This window comes from Mesoplodon bidens (assembly GCF_964165515.1).
Source record: "Mesoplodon bidens genome assembly, chromosome: 8".
Classification (NCBI taxonomy): domain Eukaryota; kingdom Metazoa; phylum Chordata; class Mammalia; order Artiodactyla; family Ziphiidae; genus Mesoplodon; species Mesoplodon bidens.
In genome coordinates, this window is record NC_138165.1 from 48,080,866 (window position 1) to 48,104,853 (window position 23,988).

The following is a 23,988-nucleotide window of genomic DNA, read 5'->3' on the forward strand; positions in this document are numbered from 1 at the left end:
CTCAATGATTCTGCAACAACAAAAAATTACGTATAACAGAGGATCTACACTACACACAAAAATATCCCCCAAATTTGCAACCCGAACTGGTAACTTAATCTGATTTTTAAAACAAAAAAGTAGTAATCACAATTTTCAAAAAATGTAATTTTGTTATATAATCAATTTCAGTTGTTATAAAGCTTAAATGTGGTTACATTTTGCCTATCATTTGACTAAAGCTGTTACTGGTTTGTAATAGTAGCAATGTTACCTTTTCTCCACAACTTCTAAGGTTAAGTGCAATAATTCTCGTTTTGTTTTCTCTCTTCTCTTAATCATTTCCAAAATTGTTATGGCTCTACTAAACTCTCGTCTCAGTTTCAACATCTTTTCATAAGAGGCTTCATCATTCTTACGATTCTATTGAAAATAACAAGTTTAGAAGAATAAATCCAATTGTCCACATTTCCAGCTTCATTCAACAAAATCTTATCAGACCCAAATTCATTCTATAAAAGCAAAATGTTAAAAAATCATCTAAAAAGCAACTACATTAAGAAAACCTATTTAACTCTGAAAATAAAAGTATAAGCAAATATCTCAATAAATATTAAAAAAAAATGTTGCCAGCTGTTGAAAAGATGGAATGACATAGAAGGGATAATTCCAATGTAAACAAAAATTTTAAAGTCTGTCTGCAACAAAACCTACTATATCAGAAAATGCAGTCTTTTCATATTGTTACAAGGTATTTTACAATGACAGAGGGAAACAGTTGTCAAATCAAGGTTACCTAAAAATAGCTAAAATGAGTGGCTTATTCATCCATCCAGCTCTGTAATTGGGGGCTGGACAGTTCAATACACTACAGTGTAAACATTCACAATGACAAGCAAAGCTTCATTTCAGAAACTCAGATATAAAACTGATTATGGGATATAAAGGATCTCAAGGAATGGAATGATCATGCTTCAGTGTAGTAACACCTCATTGCAGAGTAGAAAAGACATCCGGTGAAAAGTCTGAATTTCATTAGAAGTTCTTACTTTGAACTGTAAGAAGTTAACTTGAACTAACTCACAGGTGAAAGTCCTATCATAACTAGAGAAGGCTCAACTGTAAATAGCAGCGTCATTTGCATATAAAAGTAACTGTTAATAAAAATATTTTGTTCAATCAAATATCCACAGAATACTTACTTTATATTAGGCATGGAACTATTTGTTTAAAAACAGACCACTACCACCCCTCATTCTATATGTCTAGACAGACTGCATTTAAGCAAGCTCTCCATACCTGACTTAATAAAGCAATATGACATTAGAAAGAACCCAAAGAAAGCCAGGTTTCATACTGGAGGATTATAAAAGAGAAAATAAAACTTGAGAAAGATTCAAAGTTTTACTTTTTTCCTTTTGTGTATAGTTACTTGTATTTGAAAATTAATCATCACTTATAAAACATTACCTAAACTAAGTCCCATTAAGGTAGTGCATACCAAATATTAAAAAATACTATGTTAATAAATCATCCTTTTATCTTATCCAAAGGAAATCAATCTTTTTTCCCCCTTCAGCAGTACTATGTGACAAAAGGCAAAAATCTAAAGCATGGTATTAAGCAAAATTTTTTTGTAACCAGGCAGCAATAATACCTTCTGATTGAAAAAAACCTAACATTACCAAGAGGAAATATTAAAAGTGCTCACTCTGTACAAAGTATTGCACATGTCCCCTATGCTCAAAAGGCTTAAAAGTCTAATAAGAATGAGAGATATACAGATTTAAAAGATGAATAATAACAGCAGCTGAATCAAAAGTGCACCAGAACCTTTTAAAATTGTCCTCCTTTTCACTAAGGGCTCCTCTTGGACTGTATGCCTCTCTCCTTTCTTACTCATTCATTTCCTGCTCTCTTTAGGCCCAAATAATTAGTGTTCCTAATTTTTCTTTACCCGAGTCCTGCCCTTTCTGCTCTACTTTTTAACCTTTTATTATAAAATAATTTCAGATTACAAAAAAGTTACAAAAAAAGTATAAAGAATTCCCATATATCTTCATTCAGATTCTCCAAAGGTTACTATTTTACACTTGCTTTATGTATCTCTCTTTATGTATCTATGTATGTATGTCCATACATATTGTTATGGAACGAATGTTTGCATCTCCTGATAACTCATATGTTGAAATCCTAACTCTCCAATGTGATTTTTATTTGGAGGTAAGGCCTTTGGGAGTCCTGTAGAATGGATTAGTACCCTAGGAGACCCCAGAGAGATCTCTTGCCCCATCTGCCATGTGAGGACACAGCAAGAGGACCATCTATGAAACAGAAAGTGGTCCCTTAATAGACAACAAATCTGATGGTACCTGGATGTTGGACTTCCCAACCTCCAGAACTGAGAAATAAATGTTTGCTGTTTAAGCCACCCAGTCTAATGTATTCTTGTTACAACAGCTCAAATGAACTAAGACACATATACATGTATATATATATAAACACATACACACATACATAAACTATTAGCAATGGTGTTTTATTTTTTGAGAAAAGTTGAAGATATAATGCTCCTTTATCCCCTAAACACTTTAATATATATTTTCTAAAAACAATGATAATCTCTTATACAATCACAGTACCATCATCAAAATCAGAAAATTAACATTGATATAAAAACTATTACTTAATTTACAGACTTTATTCATATTTCGCCAACTGTCCCATTAATGTCCTTCACAGCAAGAAATAGTTATATACATATTTTATATATTTATATAATATTGCTATGAAGGACATTAATGGGACAATAATAACTTTTATTATTAAAATTCATTAATAATAATAAATTCTTTTTCCTGGTCTAGGACCTGATTCAGGATTCAAATTGCATTTAGCTGTCATGTCTCTTTACTCTCCTATAATTTGGAATAGTTCCTCTGTCTTTCTATGGTGATCATGACCTTGATAGTTTTAAAGAGTAGAAGCCACTTATTTTTGTAGAATGTTCCTCAATTTGGGTTTCTTTGATGTTTCTCCACAATTAAATTCATGTTGTAAACTTTTGGTAGGACCATCACAGAAGAGATACTGTGTCTCTCACTCAGCATATCAGGAGTTAAATGATACCTATTTGTCCCATTACTGCTGATGCTTTGATCACTTAAGATGGTGTTTGCCAGGTTTCCCTAGTCAAATTAGTATTTTTCCTTTTTTAATTAAAAAGTATGCGGTGGGACTTATATAAGCATCTTGTTTCTCATCAAATTTCTCCCATCAGTTTAGCTTCCATTAATTCTAACTTTTGCCAGAAACAATTGCTACTATGGTGGTTGCCAAATGGTGATTTTTGAACTCCATCATTCCACTGACATTTATAAGTTGGAAATCTACGGTAAGGAAAAGTGTTCTCTTTCATCTATCTATCAATCAATCAATCATCTACTTATCCATCTATCCATCCATCCATTTATATCAGTATAGACTCATGGGTTACTTTATGGGTTATAATCCATTACTCTCCTTCTTTTGACATACAAACTTCCCCAGATCTGATCAGCAGGGTCACCCTTTATGCTGGCTCCTGAGGCCTTCTGACATGGCTCCAACATTCTTCAATCACATTCTTATATTCTGGCAAAGCAGAATGTTCCAAGCTTATCTTTATGCTTTCCTAGCACCAGACCTAAAATCAACCATTTTTCTAAGGAGCTCTGGTTCCCTTTAATGGAAAATGGTATTTAAAATCAAGATTTACATGCTACTGTAATTGCATCTATACCTGCTCAGCAAACAGAGCTAGGAAATAAGCCTGTAATATATTGATGTACATACCCATGCATAGATCTATATCTATTTCTAGCTATATCAATATTAAAAACTGTAAGTTCATACTGACATCTTTTCTGTTTTTTTTTTTTTTTTGCAGTATTCGGGCCTCTCACTGTTGTGGCCTCTCCCGTTGTGGAGCACAGGCTCCGGACGCGCAGGCTCAGCGGCCATGGCTCACGGGCCCAGCCACTCCGCGGCATGTGGGATCTTCCCGGATCGGGGCACGAACCCGTATCCCCTGCCTTGGCAGGCGGACTCTCAACCACTGCGCCACCAGGGAAGCCCTCTTTTCTGTGCTTTTAAGATGGCCCTACTCCCTATATTCAAATCTACTCAATTCCCTTTACCCTTCTTCACAACTGTCTCTGCTTGGAGCAAATTCCTGTCTTCTTGTTCCAGTTACATATTATAGTTCTGACCAACTGCCAAATATATAGGGAAGTGGTTTTCAAACTGCTGTAATTTAGAGTTAACTACAGATCTTTTTAAACCAAGGCTAATTCACAAGTGATTGTTATGTGCAGCCAGACTGAGAACCACTATCCTGGAAGCTTCCTCTCCTAACTATCTTGCCACATAGAGGGAGGAGAGAAGGCACAAACACTAACAGTTTTACCTATGGGGTTAAACATATAAATGTATATGCTGATTCAAGACTTCCCAGTCAGTGCACTCAGACATGCTGGTACCTTAACACCATGTCATTTGAGAATGTCCTAAAGCACTTAAGCACTCCCAAACTAAACATTAGTTTAATGATTAAAATTAAATTATAGACTTCCAAGCAAATATTTCAGAAGTCCTTTACTCTAGCCTTTGCATCAGCTATATAAATGTTTTTACGTATGTGGGAATAGAACAGGAAGCAGAGCACCTCTGTGAGCTGGTATTCATTTTTGCATATCCCAGTGACCACCTCCTGAACACCTAGGGTGTCCACTCTTGATTGCTTTCCTAACTTTCTCATTTTAAAACTCATAGACATTTCTAAGCAGCAAGAGTGTACATGAAGGGGAATAGTCTTTGGTCCCATAACTGAAAACAGAGAGGAATAAAAAGACCATTGGGAAAGAAAATATACCACCTTGGAGAGGAAGATGAAAATAACAGATAAGAGAAAGGGTAGGAATCAGAGTGTCAGGAAAATGCTGGCCTAGTTATTACACAATGGAGAAATGCCTAAACACAGGAACCTATTTCTAGCAATTCTCAAAACACACTGGTTAGAAAATAGTGATTTAACCTATTTAAGAATAAAACATATTTAAACATTTGGAATATTGTTTATATGTCAATAAATACTGATAATTTTAAGTACTTCATACCCGTTCACTAAAAGAAGCCCAACAGGACTTTTCCTTCAAAAGACATTGCTCTAAGTCTATGTTTTGCAATACATCTGAATCAATTACATTTCTTTTAAAAAGTAACTGGAAGTTCAGATTTTTTCAATAATTCAGATAAACCTCTCCTTCCTCATGTCCATATTTATAAAGCTTTACTGTATTTACAAACTTATCTCATTATAGTCTTTTCTAAACAAGGCACTAAATCTTCAAGAAATATCTAATATTTCCTTAGCTAAGAACCAAAACACCAAATTGAAAATTCAGTCTGGGTTAGGGAATGTCATATACATTTGGGAAATCCAAGAAAGAGTTACAAAAACTCTGGCTGTTAACCAGTAGGGAAGTTTCCCCTAAAATGTACTATCCCTGGCAGCTGTTATGCTTCACAGCTGTTATATTAACAGCTGACAAGGACAAGCATTCAATGTTAGGAGAAACAGGAATCCACAGAAAATGCTTTGCCTCCAATTATCATTCCTCATGGTTTTTACATTTATATGTTCCTAATATTCTGCAATGTTAGAGAATGTGTTACCGTGTCTGATGTTTACCCTTAATTATGAGAAATGGAAGGCAGTGACTACCAGTCTGAAATAATGCTTTCTTCTATACCGTATCATTTCACAGCCTGAGACCCCATTTCTCTTAAAATTCTGGCTCATCTTGCTTCTGAAAGCCAGATTAGGACAAGTTTGTCAATTCGAAATCTGACACAACTGAAAACTCAGAAAAGAAGAAAAAGGTTCCATTGTGTTACTTGCGACTGTTAGCAGAACAGGCTTGAAAATGAACCTTTCCCAACTTCCCATGACCCCACAGTAGTTAGAGGGAGTAAAGTCCATTTTCACATGCATGATTTAGAATATGGTTTCAAAGGAACTCTTAAGCTTCCCAAAGAGAGGATACGTATAGAATGTACAGTTTACTGAAGAATTCAAAACTTCAGAGTTTTCCTCCTAACACGAATTTTCTCACATCACTTCAACTGCAAGCCTAAAATGGTATAACCAACAGATTTATAAAGCCCATAGGTATTAAATAAACACTGCAAACAACTGGGGGATAGAAGCTACTGAAAAGCAGGCTTTCTTAATATAAAGTTCAACAATGTCATTAGCTTCTCTTTATATTCAAATTACTGAAAATTACTCAAGCTATCAGCAAAAAAAAAATATTGGTCTTAAATACTATCAAGGTACATTCAGTTAAATCTAATTTGCATATTACCTTTCTTTCTTTTTTTTTAAAAACATCTTTATTGGAGTATAATTGCTTTACAATGGTATGTTAGTTTCTGCTTTATAACAAAGTGAATCAGTTATACATATACATATGTTCCCGTATCTCTTCCTTCTTGCGTCTCCCTCCCTCCCACTCTCCCTATCCCACCCCTCTAGGTGGTCACAAACCACCTAGCTGATCTCCCTGTGCTATGTGGCTACTTCCCACTAACTATCTATTTTACGTTTGGTAGTGTATATATGTCCATGCCACTCTCTCACTTTGTCACAGCTTACCCTTCACCCTCCCCATATCCTCAAGTCCATGCTCTAGTAAGACACAGACCTACTAGAGCATATTACCTTTCGAGTTTGCATTTTCTCTGTTCTCCTCCGAAAGGCAACATAAGGGTCATTGTTGGTAGAGCCATCTCTTTTCTCCTGTTTTATCTGAGGAATGAGGGATGGTCCCCTGCAGTTTTTACGTTTTCTCACCCAGTAGTCATATACAGCTTTAATAAGGTAATCATCTTCGTTTAGCAGCAGTTTTGCTTCTTGAAGTGTTACAAGCTAAATAAAAAATAAAAAATGTCATCAACTACAATGCTTAAAAAAATTAAAATTAAACTATACCTACAGGAAAAAATGTGATCAGTCTAACAATTATGATCAGATATCATGATGGCAGAAAACACAATTCAATTCAATCTAACAAAGACTTTATTAAGATTTACCAAAATTAGAAATTTGCCCTAAGAGGTAGTGAGTTCCACCACTTAAAATATTTAAGAAGCCTGGATTAATGATAAGACTACAACAGATTTATGACTCAGGAAAGTCTTGAACTGGAAGACATCCAGGGTCCTTCAAAATTCTGATATTCTGGGATTCCACATATTGGAGGATCTACTAGTTTTCAATAGTCTACTAGCTTCTTTCAGTGTTTTTGTTTTTCAACGGAAACTAGAATTTATAGGTGGTTTTTACCTCCCTCCAAAATAAACTATGAATATTTTCCAACGTATTGCAACTAAATATACACATGCCTCCTTTGAAATTGAAAAGAACAAACTTAGCATGTTTCCAGAAGTCTCAACACTATGCAATCTTGAATTTCTTGTATCAATTACATATATAAACAATTCCTCTAACAAAGCTGATTAAATACTAGAGAATCCTTGTTCTAAACACTCATTTTGTTAATGACATTGTCATGTCTGGGACAGTGGCATCTCAGGGATCTACTTCTCCTTTATCAGTGCAGCCAATATATGCTGACATTATCTCAAAGTAAAGTTTGTAGAAATTTGCTTGGTCACATCTGTTTCCTTGCTCCTTGTGAAGATCAGAGAGGCTAATCAGCTTTAGTAAGATGGATTAGGGGTTACACATATCCATTTATAGTGAAGCTTAGAAAAAGATTATGGAGTTTTAGGGCTGTGAACCCTTACTGAAGTGATGCTATCCCAATCTTTTTACTTTTATCATTCTAGAGGTGAAGATTCATTTTCAAAACAAATCGAGATATCTTCTAAAAACTTGGAAATGAGGGGAAAATTTTTATCACTGAAATTTTAAGATCAACATACTAATCAATTTGCAGGTTGTATGAATTCATTTGAAGAAAGCATGACTTAGCAAATAAATTTTTGCTATGATCTGACTTCTCACATTGGTATAACTTCATAGAATAAATGTAATAATCATTTGGACTTCCAGTCCTATGATGGTGCTTACTAAAGCTAATTAGTTGGTTTCTTATTATAATTTGGCTGCCAAGATGGTTTGACAACAGGAAGAGAATACAGACAGTATCAACTCAAGTATTCTAGTCCACATGACAATAAAATTATAAATGGCCATTCTTTGGTTTATTCAAAGTCTCAGTGGAGTCAGCTTAACTGCATCTGAGACGCCGAGTTACTTGACCTTTAAAGTGGAGAGCCAGAGCCTGAAACGAGATCAAACCAAAAGAACCAATATTTCCAAACATCAACTTTAAATGGACACTCTCCCACTGTTAGCTGAAGTTCTCTGGAATGGTGATGTAAACCTCCAAAGTCTACAAGGACGGTGGCAGAATAAAAATAGAGCTTTCTGGATCTAACAAAATTCCACCAAATGCTTAGAGCATAGCATAACTGGTAGCTCTCATGTGCTCTGGGGACTAAAGGGAAACAATGCTGTGATATGCTATACGTGCTTCAGCTGTTTGGTCATTCTGCTTCTGATAAAATTTTATAACCTTCACTAATTAAATCAAGAACTTAATCTAACCTTTGAGTGGGGTGGAAGATAATCTCTTTCCTTCAACCAGCAGAGCAGTGGTGAGTTTCTTATATAACAACATTATCAAAATAACACTGCTTCCTATCTTCCTGCAGGAGGTGTCAGGAGATTAAAACACGGCCTCAAATTTTCTTCTCTGGTGCTTCTTGCCCCTGCTTTCAGAAATGTCCTTCTGACTGGTGCTTAAGTACCCTCTTTATATCTGAGGTAATAAGAATTCAATACACAGTTTAAACATCCTGACATTACTTTCCTATGTTAGCTGTAAGTCAACAACTGCTGTTTTTATATTGTCATACGGCCAATTTTTATTTTATTGGATAATTTTGGTTTTAGTCATTCTGTAAAACTTATCTTTAGCTATTCTAGGGCAACTAGTATCAGTGCCTCTCTACTATCATGGTGAGAGCATCAATTTGAGTGGACAAGAACTATTTACAGATAAAGTAGTCACAAATTATGTGACATGATTAAAAATCCACAAAAATCAGAATCCTACTACTTTTATACCTAAGGAAAAAGTTCTGCCATTTAGCATTTCATCTACTAGAAAACAGTAGAAACCCGTATTCAAGTGGCAAAGGGGTCTGTGATAAAGTTATTATTTCCAAGACAGCTCTGACTTACTTGATTTACTTATTTTGGGGGCTTAGGGATGGGAGATAAAAATTCTTCTTCTTCTAGACTGCAACAAGCTCCATGAGGACAAAGATCATTTAGTTTGCTTATATATAAAACTCATGGTCTAGCAATTTCAATAAATGCACAAATTTAATACACAAATGAATAAACTACATGTAAAAATTAATGCTTTTACATATAAAATAGCCAATTAAGCAGTAAGTAGTTAATAACTACTATCAGGCCATCATTTGTGCTATAGCTTGTGGGGAAGATAACAAAAAAAACTTTAAGACAAATCCAGTACTTAAACAAACTTACAGTATGGGAATTAAGGTTAGACAAATACAAATTAAACAATAAGAGAACAATGTAAGAACTCTGCAACTGAGTATTAGTGCAGTAAGATAGAGGACACAGTCACAAAAAACTCCATCTGAGAGTGCCTGTGTTGGCAGCTTACGGTACAAGAATAAATTCTGAGGATATATACCAAAGGAACAGAACAAGAGGTAGAGGAGCAAAGGAAGAGGAGATGAAGAAACAAGAAGAATCAGGAAAGATGGAGGTCAACAAATCCAATACTACAGGGATATTAAGTAGGACGCAGACTAAAAAGAGGCTCCTGATGATAATTAGGAGGCCATCAGTGACCTTAAACAGTGCAATATCAGTAAACTAAAATGGACTAAAAGGTAAACAATATGGTTTATCTTTTGAAAATTTAACTGTGACTTAATAAAAAAGGAGAGACGTAGGGTAGTTAGTAGTTTATTGAAAATTTAGGGACTAAAGGAAAAGGATTTTAAAAACCCACAAGATCCTGAGTTTTGGGAGTCACTGGAGAGAGAATGAATACAGTATAGGATCATCTGGAGTTAAGAGAGTAAGTTAAGTTTTGAAAAGGTTAAACTTGAGAGGTCTGTGGACCATCTAGATGGAGATGCCAACAGTCAGCACAAAAAGAGAAAAAAGAAAATCCTGGGGCTTGAGAAAGTGGTCAAGGCTAAAGGCATAGGTATTACTATAACCACAAAAATGCTCGATGAGGTGATATCATCCCCCAAAATAATCAGGACAAGAATACCAAGAACAGAATTTCAAGAAACCCGGATGTTTACAAGAGTTGAATGAAACGGAGTCAGTAAAAGAAAATTAGAAGGAATGGTCATTAAAAAATCATAAGAAAACCAAAAGGGAATTGTATTCAAAAGAACAAAGGTGAGGTCAATTTGAAGAAATAAGAACTCAAATAAGACAAAGGATGGGAACTGAAAATAATCACAGACTTTGGCAATAAGAGTTTTCAATAATGACTTCATTGCAATAGTCTCCACAGAATAATGCCAGCAGAAGCTTCTGCCCAAGTCCATCCTTTTTTTTTTTTTTTTTTTGCAGTACGCGGGCCTCTCACTGCTGTGGCCTCTCCCGTTGTGGAGCACAGGCTCCGGAGGCGCGCAGGCTCAGAGTCCATGGCTCACGGGCCCAGCCGCTCTGCAGCATGTGGGATCTTCCCGGACCGGGACACGAACCCGTGTCCCCTGCATCGGCAGGCAGACTCTCAACCACTGCGCCACCAGGGAAGCCCCCAGTCCATCTTTTACGTCTTTCTCTACCAACTTAATAAATATTGGTTTAACCACACACTTGACTCCTTGCCCTGTGATCTGGTATTATCCTAGCCCCCAAAAAGAGAAAATAAAGAACTCCATGAATCCCCCAGATCAGACACTTGGAATGAGGGGAGGCTTTTGCTATCTTTAATACTTGGTTCTATTAATAAGACAATTTCCTTGTTCCTATAACAAAGGCTTCACCTTAATCTCTTCTGCAGAAAGCAGATGCTATCAAGCTCTGAGAACCTAGCCAGTTGTTTTAGAGTCTGGAAGCTTGCCACTGAGCAAAGAGAACTAAAATAGGATGGTGCTGATTATAGTGCATAGTTAATTTACTGTTTACATGCTTTTTGTTTATCTTGTACCCACTTAGATGATAAGCTCCACAAGGGCAGAACTTCTGTCACTTGTCTTGCTCACCTGAGTGCTAAATAAATATTACTAACTGAATGAAAAAAGCAAATTACAAAACACACAGCAGAAAGCTTCTGATGATATAATTTCAACCACCATGAGAATTTCAGAGCAATCATAGAAAACAGAAGAAATGCCAAAAGTCTGATCAAGCCTAGGTTTGCTAGGAAAATTTATACATACAGAAGAAAAACTGAAATTATATCTGATGCCAGTGATCAAAATCCTAGGAAAACTGTGAGCACTAATTATAATGAGGATCAATTTGATAATTAAACAAATTTCCAATAAAAAAAGACAATCCCTCAAAAAACAAATTAAGTTGAATTTTACAAAGTTCAGTTTTAATGTACTTTTTTGGACAGTACACTAGATAATACTTTCCATCAAAACGGGGGACGGGTCCCATCCAAAAAAATGAGATGACAAAAAAAATATGTTACGGATGAAGGAGCAAGGTAAAAACCTACAAGACCAAATAAATGAAGAGGAAATAGGAAACCTACCTGAAAAAGAATTCAGAGTAATGATAGCAAAGATGATCCAAAATCTCAGAAATAGAGTGGAGGCATGGATTGAGAAAATACAAGAAATCTTTAACAAAGACCTAGAAGAACTATAAACAACAAACAAAAGGGGATGAACAACACAAGAACTGAAATGAAAAACACACTAGAAGGAATCAATAGTAGAATAACTGAGACAGAAGAGCGAATAAGTGAGCTGGAAGATAGAATGGTAGAAATAACTGAGGAGGAGCAGAATAAAGAAAAAAGAATGAAAAGAGAATTGAGGACAGCTTCAGAGACCTCTGGGACAACATTAAATGCACCAACATTCGAATTATAGGGGTCTCAGAAGAAGAAGAGAAAGAGAAAGGGTCTGAGAAAATATCTGAAGAGATTATAGTCGAAAACTGCCCTAACATGAGAAAAGAAAGAGCCACCCATGTCCAGGAAGCACAGAGTGTCCCATACAGGATAAACCCTAGCAGAACACAGTGAGACACATATTAATCAAACAAATAAAAATTAAATTCCAAGAAAAAATATTAAAAGTGGCAAGGGAAAACAACAAATAACATACAAAGGAATCCCCCTAAGGTTACCAACTGATTTTTCAGCAGAAACTCTGCAGGCCACAAAGGAGTGGCAGGATATATTTAAAGTGATGAAAGGGAAAAACCTACAACCAAGATTACTCTACCCAGCAAGGATCTCATTTAGATTTGATGGAGAAATTAAAAGCTTTAAAAACAAGCAAAAGCTAAGAGAATTCAGCACCCCAAACCAGCTTTACAGCAAATGCTAAAGGAATTTCTCTAGGTGGGAAACACAAGAGAAGAAAAAGACACACAAAAGCAAACCCAAATCAATTAAGAAAATGGTAATAGGAACATACATATCGATAATCACCTTGAATGTAAATGGATTAAATGCTGCAACCAAAAGACAAAGACTGGGTGAATGGATACAAAAACAAGACCTGCATACATGCTGTCTAGAAGAGACGCACTTCAGACTTAGGGACACATACAGACTGAAAGTGAGGGGATGGAAAAAGATATTCCATGCAAATGGAAGTCAAAAGAAAGGTGAGTAGCAATACTCATTTCAGATAAAATAGACTTTAAAATAAAGAATGTTACAAGAGATGATCAATGGATCAATCCAAGAAGAAGATATAACAATTATAAATATATATGCACCCAACATAAGAGCACCTCAATACATAAGGCAACTGCTAACAGCTATAAAAGAGGAAATTGACAGTAACACAATAATAGTGGGGGACGTTAACACCTCACTTACAGCAATGGACAGATCATCCAAACAGAAAATTAATAAGGAAACACAAGCTTTAAATGACATAATAGACCAGATAGATTTAAATGATATTTATAGGACACTCCATCCAAAAACAGCAGATTACACTTTCTTCTCAAGTGCGCATGGAACATTCTCCAGGATAGATAACATCTTGGGTCAAATATCAAGCCTCAGTAAATTTAAGAAAATTGAAATCCTATCAAGCAACTTTTCCAACCACAACGTTATGAGATTAGAAATCAATTACAGGAAAAAAACTGTAAAAAAACATAAAAACATGGATGCTAAACAGTGCACTGCTAAATAACCAAGAGATCACTGAAGAAATCAAAGAAATGAAAACATTTCTAGAAACAAATGACAATGAAAACACGATGGCCCCAAACCTATGGGATGCAACAAAAGCAGTTCTAAGAGGGAAGTTTATAGCAATTCAATCCCAACTCAAGAAACAAGGAAGTATCAAATAAACAATCTAACCTTACACCTAAAGCAACTAGAAAAAGAAGAACAAAGAAAACCAAAGTTAGTAGAAGGAAAGAAATCATAAAGATCAGAGCAGAAATAAATGAAATAGAAATGAAGAAAATAGTAAAGATCAATAAAACTAAAATTTGATTTTGAGAAGATAAACAAAATTGATAAACCTTTAGCCAGACTCATCAAGAAAAAAAGGGAGAGGAACTCAAATCAATAAAATTAGAAATGAAAAAGGAGAAATTACAACAGACACCACAGAAATACAAAGCATGCTAAGAGACTACTACAAGCAACTCTATGCCAATAAAATGGACAACCTGGAAGAAATGGACAAATTCTTAGAAAGGTATAACCTTCCAAGACTAAACCAGGAAGAAAAGAAAATATGAACAGACCAATCTCAAGTAAGGAAGTTGAAACTGTAATTAAAAATCTTCCAGCAAACAAAAATTCAGGACAAGATGGCTTCACAGGTGAATTCTATCAAACAGTTAGAGAAGAGTTAACACCTATCCTTCTCAAACTCTTCCAAAAAACTGCAGAGGAAGGAACACTCCCAAACCTGTTCTACAAGGCCACCATCACCCTGATACCAAAACCAGACAAAGACATCACAAAAAAGAAAATTACAGACCAATATATCTATCACTGATGAACACAGACGCAAAAACCCTCAACAAAATAGTAGCAAACAGAATCCAACAGCACATTAAAAAGAGCATACACCATGATAAAGTGGGATTTATCCCAGAGATGCAAGGATTCTTCAATATATGCAAATCAAACAATGCAATACACCATATTAACAAATTAAAGAATAAAAACCATAGGATCATCTCAATAGATGCAGAAGAAGCTTTTGACAAAATTCAACACCCACTTATGATAAAAACTCTCCAGAAAGTGGGCATAGAGGGAAACTACCTCAACATAATAAAGGCCATATACAACAAACCAACAGCAAACATCATTCTCAATGTTGAAAAACTGAAAGCATTTTCTCTAAACTCAGGAACAAGACAAGGTGTCCACTCTCGCTACTATTATTCAACATAGTTTAGGAAGCCCTAGCCATAGCAATCAGAGAAGAAAAAGAAATAAAAGGAATACAAATTATAAAAGAAGAAGTAAAACTGTCACTGTTTGCTGATGATATGATACTATACATAGAAAATCCTAAAGATGCCACCAGAAAACTACTAGAACTAATCAATGAATTTGGGAAGGTTGCAGGCAGGATACAAAATTAAGGCACAGAAATCTCTGTCATTCCTATACACTAACAATGAAAGACCAGAAAGAGGAATTAAGGAAACAATCCCATTTACCACTGCAGTAAAAAGAATAAAATACCTAGGAATAAACCTACCTAAGGAGGCAAAAGACCTGTATGCAGAAAACTATAAGACACCGATGAAAGAAATCAAAGACAATGCAAACAGGTGGAGAAATATAACATGCTCCTGGATTGGAAGAATCAACACTGTGAAAATGACTATCCTACCCAAAGCAATCTACAGGTTAAACACAATCCCTATCAAATTACCAATGATATTTTTCACAGAACTAGAACAAAAAATTTTACAATTTGTATGGAAACACAAAAGACCCCGAACAGCCAAAGTAATCTTGAGAAAGAAAAACAGAGCTGGAGGAATCAGGCTCCCTGACTTCAGACTATACTACAAAGCTACAGTAATCAAGACAGTATGGTACTGGCACAAAAACAGAAATATAGATCAATGGAACAGGATAGAAAGCCAAGAGATAAACCCACACATCTATGGTCACCTAATCTATGACAAAGGAGGCAAGAATATACAATGGAGAAAAGACAGCCTCTTCAATAAATGGTGCTGGGAAAACTGGACAACTACATGAAAAAGAATGAAGTTAGAACACTACCTAACACCATACACAAAAATAAACTCCAAATGGATTAAAGACCTAAATGTAAGACCAGACACTATAAACTCTTAGAGGAAAACACAGGAAAAACACTCTTTCACATAAATCACAGCAACATCTTTTATGACCACCTCCTAGAGTAATGAAAATAAAAACAAAAATAAGCAAATGGGACCTAATTAAACTTAAAAGCTTTTGCACAGCAAAGGAAACCATAAATAAGATGAAAAGACAATCATGGAATGGGAGAAAATATTTGCAAATGAAGCAACAGACAACGGATTAATCTCCAAAATATACAAACAGCTCATGCAGCTCAATATCAAAAAAACAAACCACTGAATCAAAAAATGGGCAGAAGACCTAAATAGACATTTGCAGATGACGTGACACTGTACATAGAAAAGAAGAAGACATACACATGGCCAAGAGGCACATGAAAAGATGCTTAAGATCACTAATTATTAGAGAAATGCAAATCAAAACTACAATGAGGTTATCACCTCACACCGGTCAGAATGGGCATAATCAAAAAATTTACAAACAATAAATGCTGGAGTGGGTGCAGAGAAAAGGAAACCCTCTTGCACTGTTGGTGGGAATGTGGAAAACAGTATGGAGGTTCCTTAAAAAACTAAAAATAGAACTACCACATGGACCCAGGAATCCCACTCCTGGGCATACCATGAGAAAACCATAATTCAAAGAGACACATGTACCCCAATGTTCATTGCAGCTGTATTTACAATAACCAGAACATGGAAACAACCTAAATGTCCATCAACAGATGAATGGATAAAGAAGATGTGGTACATATATATAATGGAATATTACTCAGCCATAAAAAGAAATGAAATTGGGTCATTTGTAGAGATGTGGATAAACCTAGAATCTGTCATACAGAGTGAAGTAAGTCAGAAAGAGAAAAACAAGTATCATCTATTAATGCATATATGTGGAATCTAGAAAAATGGTAGAGATGAATCTATTTGCAGGGCAGGAATAGAAACACAAACGTAGAGAATGGACGAGTGGACACAGTGCAGGAAGGGGAGGTTGGGATGAATTGGGAGATTAGGTTTGACATAAATACACTACCATGTGTAAAACAGATAGCTGGTGGGAACCTGTTGTATGGCACAAGTAGCTCAGCTCGGTGTATAACTGAATCACTTTGCTGTACAGCAGAAATTAACACAACATTGTAAATCAACCATACTTCAATAGAAAATTTATTTTAATTTAAAAAAATGGGGTTGGGGAGGCTGGTAGAAAGGCTAAATATGCAAGAAAGTCACTTTACAATGGAAAAGTTTGGGAAATGTTCTGAAGAGTTGGTAATGCCTCAGGGTTTTAAAGGACTTACTTGGAAGTTGGAGGGAAAATAATGAATTTGTATAGGTAAACAAGTGAAAACTTTTAACAGTCTAGTGTAAAAAACTTATTTATTTATAGTGGTAACTTCTTACTACATAAATAAAAATTAGCATACTAATATACCACACAGGTATACCAACAATTATTTTTTAAAAGTTTTAAAATCTAATTGTAATATCAACACATGCTCATTATAGTAAATTTGGAAAATATAGAAAAATAGAATAAAGAACATAAAATCACCCATAATTCCAGCACCTAAATATAACCATTGTTGGCATTTTGTTGTACATTCTTGTTCTTCTATGCACATATAGAAATGCTTTAAACAAACCTTCAATAATTCCATGTCCTGTTTTTGAAATCTCACATTATATAATGATCAACTTCCTGTGCCACTAGATACTCTTCAAAATAACAATTTTTAATGGTTGTATGATATTCCATCCTACAGACAACTCATAAGTTATTCTTAACAACCCTGTTCAGAGATCTTTGACACCTTCACTAATTATTTTTCTTGGGAATGATTCCTAGAGGTAGGACCACGAAATCAAAAGGTATAAACATTTTAAGGATCCTGACATATGCTGCCTAATTGCTTTCCAGAAGGAACATACCATTTTAAATTCTCTATACCATATATAGAATGTCCCATTAAAGAAAATTCTTTATTACTTTATGAATAATTTTTCCTTCACTTAAAATTTTAAATAATATATAAATAAGTAAAACTAAAATACATTTTAAATGATAAGAGTACCTTAATATAAATCCGAGCAACTGAATTGGTATGAGGTGTCTACCTAAGACACCCAGCCAAGCAAAGTCAGTTACTGAAGCACCAGAAAGACAGCTCCATGAAAAGGATCAAGAAATATTATAAGAATGTACCTAGTATTAGTTTTATATCCAAATAAGAAAAAAGTCGGAACTGTACCCTTCATGCTCCTATTCAAAGAAAGTAGGCTTAAGTATTCCTTAAGGAATATTGAACTGTCAAGGAATATTGTAAATAGAAATTCTAGGATCTCAGGAAAAGAAATTCAAGAGACAGTAAAATGTAATATACTCAGGTCTAAAGAAAATACAAAATAAAGCTGCTAATTAGATTAACTGTTAATACAAGAGACATTTTTACAAGGTACAGTACCTGATTAGAACTGGCTTTTTCAAGTCTGTCAATCATAATTTCAAATTGCAAAGGCTTAATTTCCATCTTTCTGTTAAGTCTATTTAATAAGGTCTCATCTTCTGAATCCATATCATAATCTGGTTGTTCGTTGTCTAGATTAAAGGCTAGAAAAGAAAAAGAAATTCTTCAAACTCAGGAGAAATCATGGAGTTATATAGTGTTTATATTCAACCACAGAATACTCCCAAAGTATAAGGCATTGACCAAAGAGGAGTTCACAAGCAGACATCAAAAAATTGGTTTTAGAGACTCAGTTGAAGAAAAAATAAATTTTAATTCACATATGATTTAAAGTTTCACAGAACAGTAAAAACAGCAACTAGAATTTTTTATTTTAAAAATAAAGGGTCACAAATACATATATTAAAATATAAAGTAGCAATTATAAAAAAAGATATTTATTCACATGGTAGTTGGGAGCATAAAGAGAAGGTGTGGAACAAAATGAACAGTCCGGAAATAAACTCAAGTATAAAATATATGATGGGAATGGCATTTCAAATCACTGGAGATAAAACAGATTTAAACAAACAAACAAAAAAGAGGTGCTGGCCTGACAGACTAGTTTTCTTTAAAAATAAATAAATAAATAAAATTAACATTGGCAACATTATAGATGAACCTGAGGGCGTTATGCTAAATGAAATAAATCAGAGAGAGACAAATAATGTATGATCTCACTTCTATGTGGAACCTAAAAAACAACCCAAACTAATAGAAAGAGATCAGACTTGTGGTTACCAGAGGCAGAGGGTGGGAGGAAGGGGAAATAGAGGAAGGTGGAGGAGGATGAGTATGAAAGATAAGCAAAAATTGATAGGAAGGTATAATTTTCAAAATTTCACTTTTTTGGGGTACAGTTTCTTCTCTTGGCTATCTCTCAGGCTTTATCATCCATTAACAAAGAGAACAACCAATATGTCACGTTATCAAGAGATACTGCTTGGAATATTCTTAGGGATGTGAGCTAACAGCAAGAAATCTGCTATTTAAAATGAAATCTTCTTTAAGGATTGCCTAGCTCTGAGAAGTTGAATTCTGAATCTGCCCAGAAATTTATTTCTGGGCCCCTGAAGTCAACTGCTTCTTTTTATGAACTGACAAAAATCAGCATGAGGTACTCACTAATATTTAGAATGGACCACTATAATTTGATTTACATTAGTACTATAAAAAGTATAGACATTCCTGCTATAACATGATATGAGTTCCTCAAAAAAAAATCCTCTATATCCAAAATAACAGGCTTATGTAAAATCTATGTAACTTTCTGTTATCAGAGTCCAAGCAAACCATAAACATTACAGTAGATGGCCACGTAAGCCACTCAGAATAGCTGGCTACTACCTCAAGCGATACTAAAAATGCACAAAAATAACAGAATGGAATTGCTGGCTTGTGGATACTGAGAGAACACAGACGGTAAGGGAACTTGGCGCGTTGGGGCTCCAGCAGGAAATGCAACCTGTCATTATATGAGAGCTGTGCAAGGCTAGGGGGTATACCTTTCTGGGAAAGGAATCTTAGGTGCAGGCATTCAATTTTAATTTTTTTAATATAGAGTTGAAAGGACTCTTTCCATGTCAAGCAGTCCAGGAAAAGCCTTTGCTCCTCTCTACTGAAGATTGTAATCCTTCTGTTGCTATTCCAGCCCCCTTTGGCAAAGAAAAATCATAGAAGAACCAGGACAACTTCCATGTAGTATTGACCCCATTCCCCCCTTTTATTGATTGTTGTTGAGCTATACCAATGTATCATAAACACTTGTGCAGAGTAGTCTGTACAGCAAATCTGTATTACGAAGGACAAAAGTAATAATTTTATCTAGATCACATGTCCTGATATTATTTTTCTTATAAAATCCTAAATGATAGATTCCCCATGTCATAGCTCTTTTTTGTAATGAATGAGATATTGTTTATAAATCTACCAATTGATAAATAAATGAGAGAAATGTATATAAAAATATTTCACAGGCAATCAACTAAATAATTATATAAGCATCTATGTTACTACTCACATTCAATTTGCATTCAAAGGGCTTTTTTTTGGATGGGGGTGTCAAGAGAAAGTGTTTTATTTTTTTAATGTGGTAAAATACAAGTAACAAAATTTATTATCTTAACCATTTTTAAGTGTACAGCTTAGTGATATTAGGTACACTCACAATGCTGTGCAATCATCACCACCATCCATCTCTAGAAAGCACAAGAAGGATTTTATAATTTCCTACTACCATTTCTTGCTTATGCTACCAAAAATATGGATATACTTAGTACTGTCTAGAAATAATACCTATCTCCTACATGTATCACAGAAACAGTTTACAGAGTAAATCAAAAGATGTTTGTAAAACATACAAAATCCTGGTTTAGTACTAATTCAATTTATTAAGTGCTTACTTAATACGTTAGGTAGAAAGCTAGGTATAGTAGATGAAGAGATGAATCCCTGTCTGTAGTTCCTCATTTGGAGTATGACAGTATTGACTTATACTTGTAAACACTCCTGTATAGGAAAAGAACTTTCCGTCTCTCAAGATTTTAAACACACATACCTGGTGGTCACTGGACTTAGAACATTGTTTGTGTGTGTGTGTGTGTGTGTGTGCGTGTGTTTAAAAATCATTACTTATTTTATTTCTCCCGCAGTGCATCCCAAGTCTCTCCTACATCTGGTTAGTTCCAAAACTATTCAACTCCAGAACCGGTCCAGCAATGCAGCTGCTTGCAGCTGAGCCTGGGAATTGTCAGATACCTGCCAAGGTGTTGTAAGGCGTGGGCTGTGTCCAGAGATGGAAGTGTGGAAAGCAGTCCTCCCAGTACCACTCAGCTCCACGTCTGTCAAGCACCTGGCTCAGGTGGGGCTTAGAATACTGTTTGTTCGTCTTAACAAAGTATTATAGTATATCCTTTGAATTACATGACGATATCCCAGTTTATATCTTTTCTGTCCTCTGATTTAGAGGAGCGGTATGGCTATATATCATGCTCCTTTTGGATACTGGCAGTAAAGAGGTTAATTTGGGTACATATTTCTGAATTCTAGTTCTTTGGAAGGGAATTGCACCCCTGATGGATACTGTGTGCTACTGATGATAATGATTCAATTTCCATTCCAAATGAGTAAACCCTTTTAAAACAAGCCTGGCAATATCCCTCATGTTCTTCCTTTCCTACCAGGTCCCAGGCAACATGGCTCTAGGAAATAAAGAGAAAAAAGGCCATCCTGCCATCAAAAAGAGAGTGACCAGAGAATACACTACCAATATTCACAATCACATCCATGGAACATACACCTCATATATTGAGAAATCTGAAAACTCACCATGAAGGAGATGGAAACACCTCATGTGTATACTGCTAACAAGCTCAACAAAGCTGTCTGGACTAAAAGATTAGGAATGCACCCAACCATATTTGGGCTTGTTTATTCAGAAAACATCATTAACATGAAGATTTGCTGAAGAAGCTCTATACACTGGTCACCTATGTACATATCCTCACTTTCAACTTGCAGAGGGACAGGAGAGCAGTTTACAAATCTGAAGACCAGAAGGCTTTGCATTTCTTTCTTCCACACACCATAGAGTAATAGGCACATCTTGTAAAACAATGGGCAAACTAGGGTCATCTGTGTGGTCTACAATGCATCTAATAATAAGCTGGTCTGCACCAAGACCCTAATGAGAAACTGAATTGTGCTCATCAATAGCATACAATACCTAGCAAAGGTACAAGTCCCACTATGCACTGTCCCTGAGTCACAAGGGGCAAAGCTGACTCCTAAGAAGAAAATTTAAACAAAAGCAGCCAAAAAATTTAAAACAAATATGATTAAGAAGGAAAATTTCTGAAGGAGTTCTTCCTCCACAGCAGACAAAGCTTCCTGAGAGTTTCGCTTCAAGGTCTGGCCAATGTAGTCTAGTGGCTAAGCAGATCGCTTTATGTGCTCAAGAGCGAGAAACTGGAGTTCCATCTAAGGAAGATCAGGGCCCACAGAGGCAGACCCTTCTCCCTCCCATCTTAGTTCAAAAACCAAACAAACCCCAACAGACAGTTATTATGATAAAAAGTAATTGTCTAAAATCACAATAAAGTTACTAACAAGGAGAAAAAAAACGGCTGTCCAATCCACCTTGAATACTTCCAGTGAAGGGGCAGACAGATGTATTGTTTGACAGCTGCTTCTTACACTGAGTCAATATCTTGTATATTTCTTCTTCCACACCTCTAACAATTAAGTTTACTTTCATATTAAAGAAAAAATTTTCACCTAAAAATTCACTCATCCACACGTTTTTTTTCTTCAATTTGAAACAGGAACAAACCATAAACAATACTCTTGACATTTAAAACAGTTTCACATGTAGATAAAGTGATATAAACAAGAGAACAGCAATTCCTGATTTTAAATGTTTTTTTATTATCAAAATTACTCCATTTTGGGGCTTCCCTGGTGGCGCAGTGGTTGGGAGTCCGCCTGCCGATGCAGGGGACATGGGTTCATGCCCCGGTCTGGGAAGATCCCACATGCCACGGAGCGGCTGGGCTCGTGAGCCATGGCCGCTGAGCCTGCACGTCCGGGGCCTGTGCTCCGCAGCGGGAGAGGCCACAACAGCGAGAGGCCCGCGTACCACAAAAAAAACAAAAAAGATTACTCCATTTTTATTAGGGAACATTTTTTTAAACCTAAAGTTGCTTGTCTTCTGAACAGGAATCAAAAAAAAAGGCTGCAGACACTAAAGGCCATGAGAATGGAGACAATATTTATTACTATGCTTTCAGATTCCTTTCCTTATGAGTTTATTTTCTCTGAAGATCAACATATATCATTAAGGGTCTATAATGTGCTAGGTTCTAACAACAGGAAGAACGGGAATACTCAAGATTGTAAAAAAATTTTTTAAATCTATGTGCAACCTGTCAAGAGAAAAACTAGAATAAACAAAATATGCTGGGACATCTAGACTCCAATTACCTTTACCCAAATTATATAGTAGTTACTCTTCTCTAGTAAACAGAGGGTAAAAATCTTAAAGAGTAATAGTTCTGGGACTTCCCTGGTGGTGCAGTGGTTAAGAATCCGCCTGCCAATGCAGGGGACATGGGTTTGATCCCTGGTCCGGGAAGATCCCATGTGCCACGGAGCAACTAACACTGTGTGCCACAACTACTGAGCCTGTGCTCTAGATCTCGTGAGTCACAACTACTGAGCCCATGCGCCAAAACTACTGAACCCTGCGTGCTCTAGGGCCCATGTGCTGCAACTACTGAGCCCACGTGCCCAGAGCCTGTGCTCCACAACAAGAGAAGCCACTGTAATGAGAAGTCCGTGCACCGCAACGAAGAGTAGCCCTCGCTCGCCGCAACTAGAGAAAGCCTGCATGCAGCAACACAGACCCACCGCAGCCAAAAAAAAAAAAAGTAATAGTTCCTAAGGGTAGTTGCAGACCAGAACCCCAATGTTCAATTAATCGTGTAATTCCCCTTCCTTGTGTTGGTGGAAAAACAACAGGTGTGGAGGAAAATTACATAACTAAAAAATGTTTACTCAACAATATTTAATACAGTAAAAATCTCACTGTCATAAAGTAAACTTTGGATAATTTTCATTAAAAAAATTTTTTTTCTTATTCTTGGAATCCATTTTGAATTTTCTCTTTCAAATCTCCTTGTTACCTTTTTTCTTTTTCTAGTACACTAGGGTCATATTAAAAAGCAAGACAAAACAAAAAAGTTTACAAATAATAAAAAGTTGCATGACCTAGAGTTGGAAACATCTTATCTTACAGATCAGAAAACTGAGGTTAAGAACTTTGGTGAGTTGAGCACAGGTTTCAGGGTCTTGACTCAGAGCTCAGTGCTTCTCCCACTACAC

General features: G+C 35.7%; 1 protein-coding gene across 1 annotated transcript in view; it reads right to left on the reverse strand.

Annotated features, from left to right (window-relative positions):
• The window catches only part of EPC2 (enhancer of polycomb homolog 2), a 109,139-nt gene that overhangs the window by 22,657 nt on the left and 62,494 nt on the right, over nt 1–23,988 (reverse strand). Inside the window, exons 3-5 of the mRNA XM_081243075.1 lie at nt 18,067–18,212; nt 6,743–6,949; nt 254–402 (exon numbers count right to left, since the gene is read on the reverse strand). Of these exons, the coding sequence (XP_081099201.1) occupies nt 254–402; nt 6,743–6,949; nt 18,067–18,212 (502 nt within the window). The remainder of the gene's footprint in view (nt 1–253; nt 403–6,742; nt 6,950–18,066; nt 18,213–23,988) is intronic.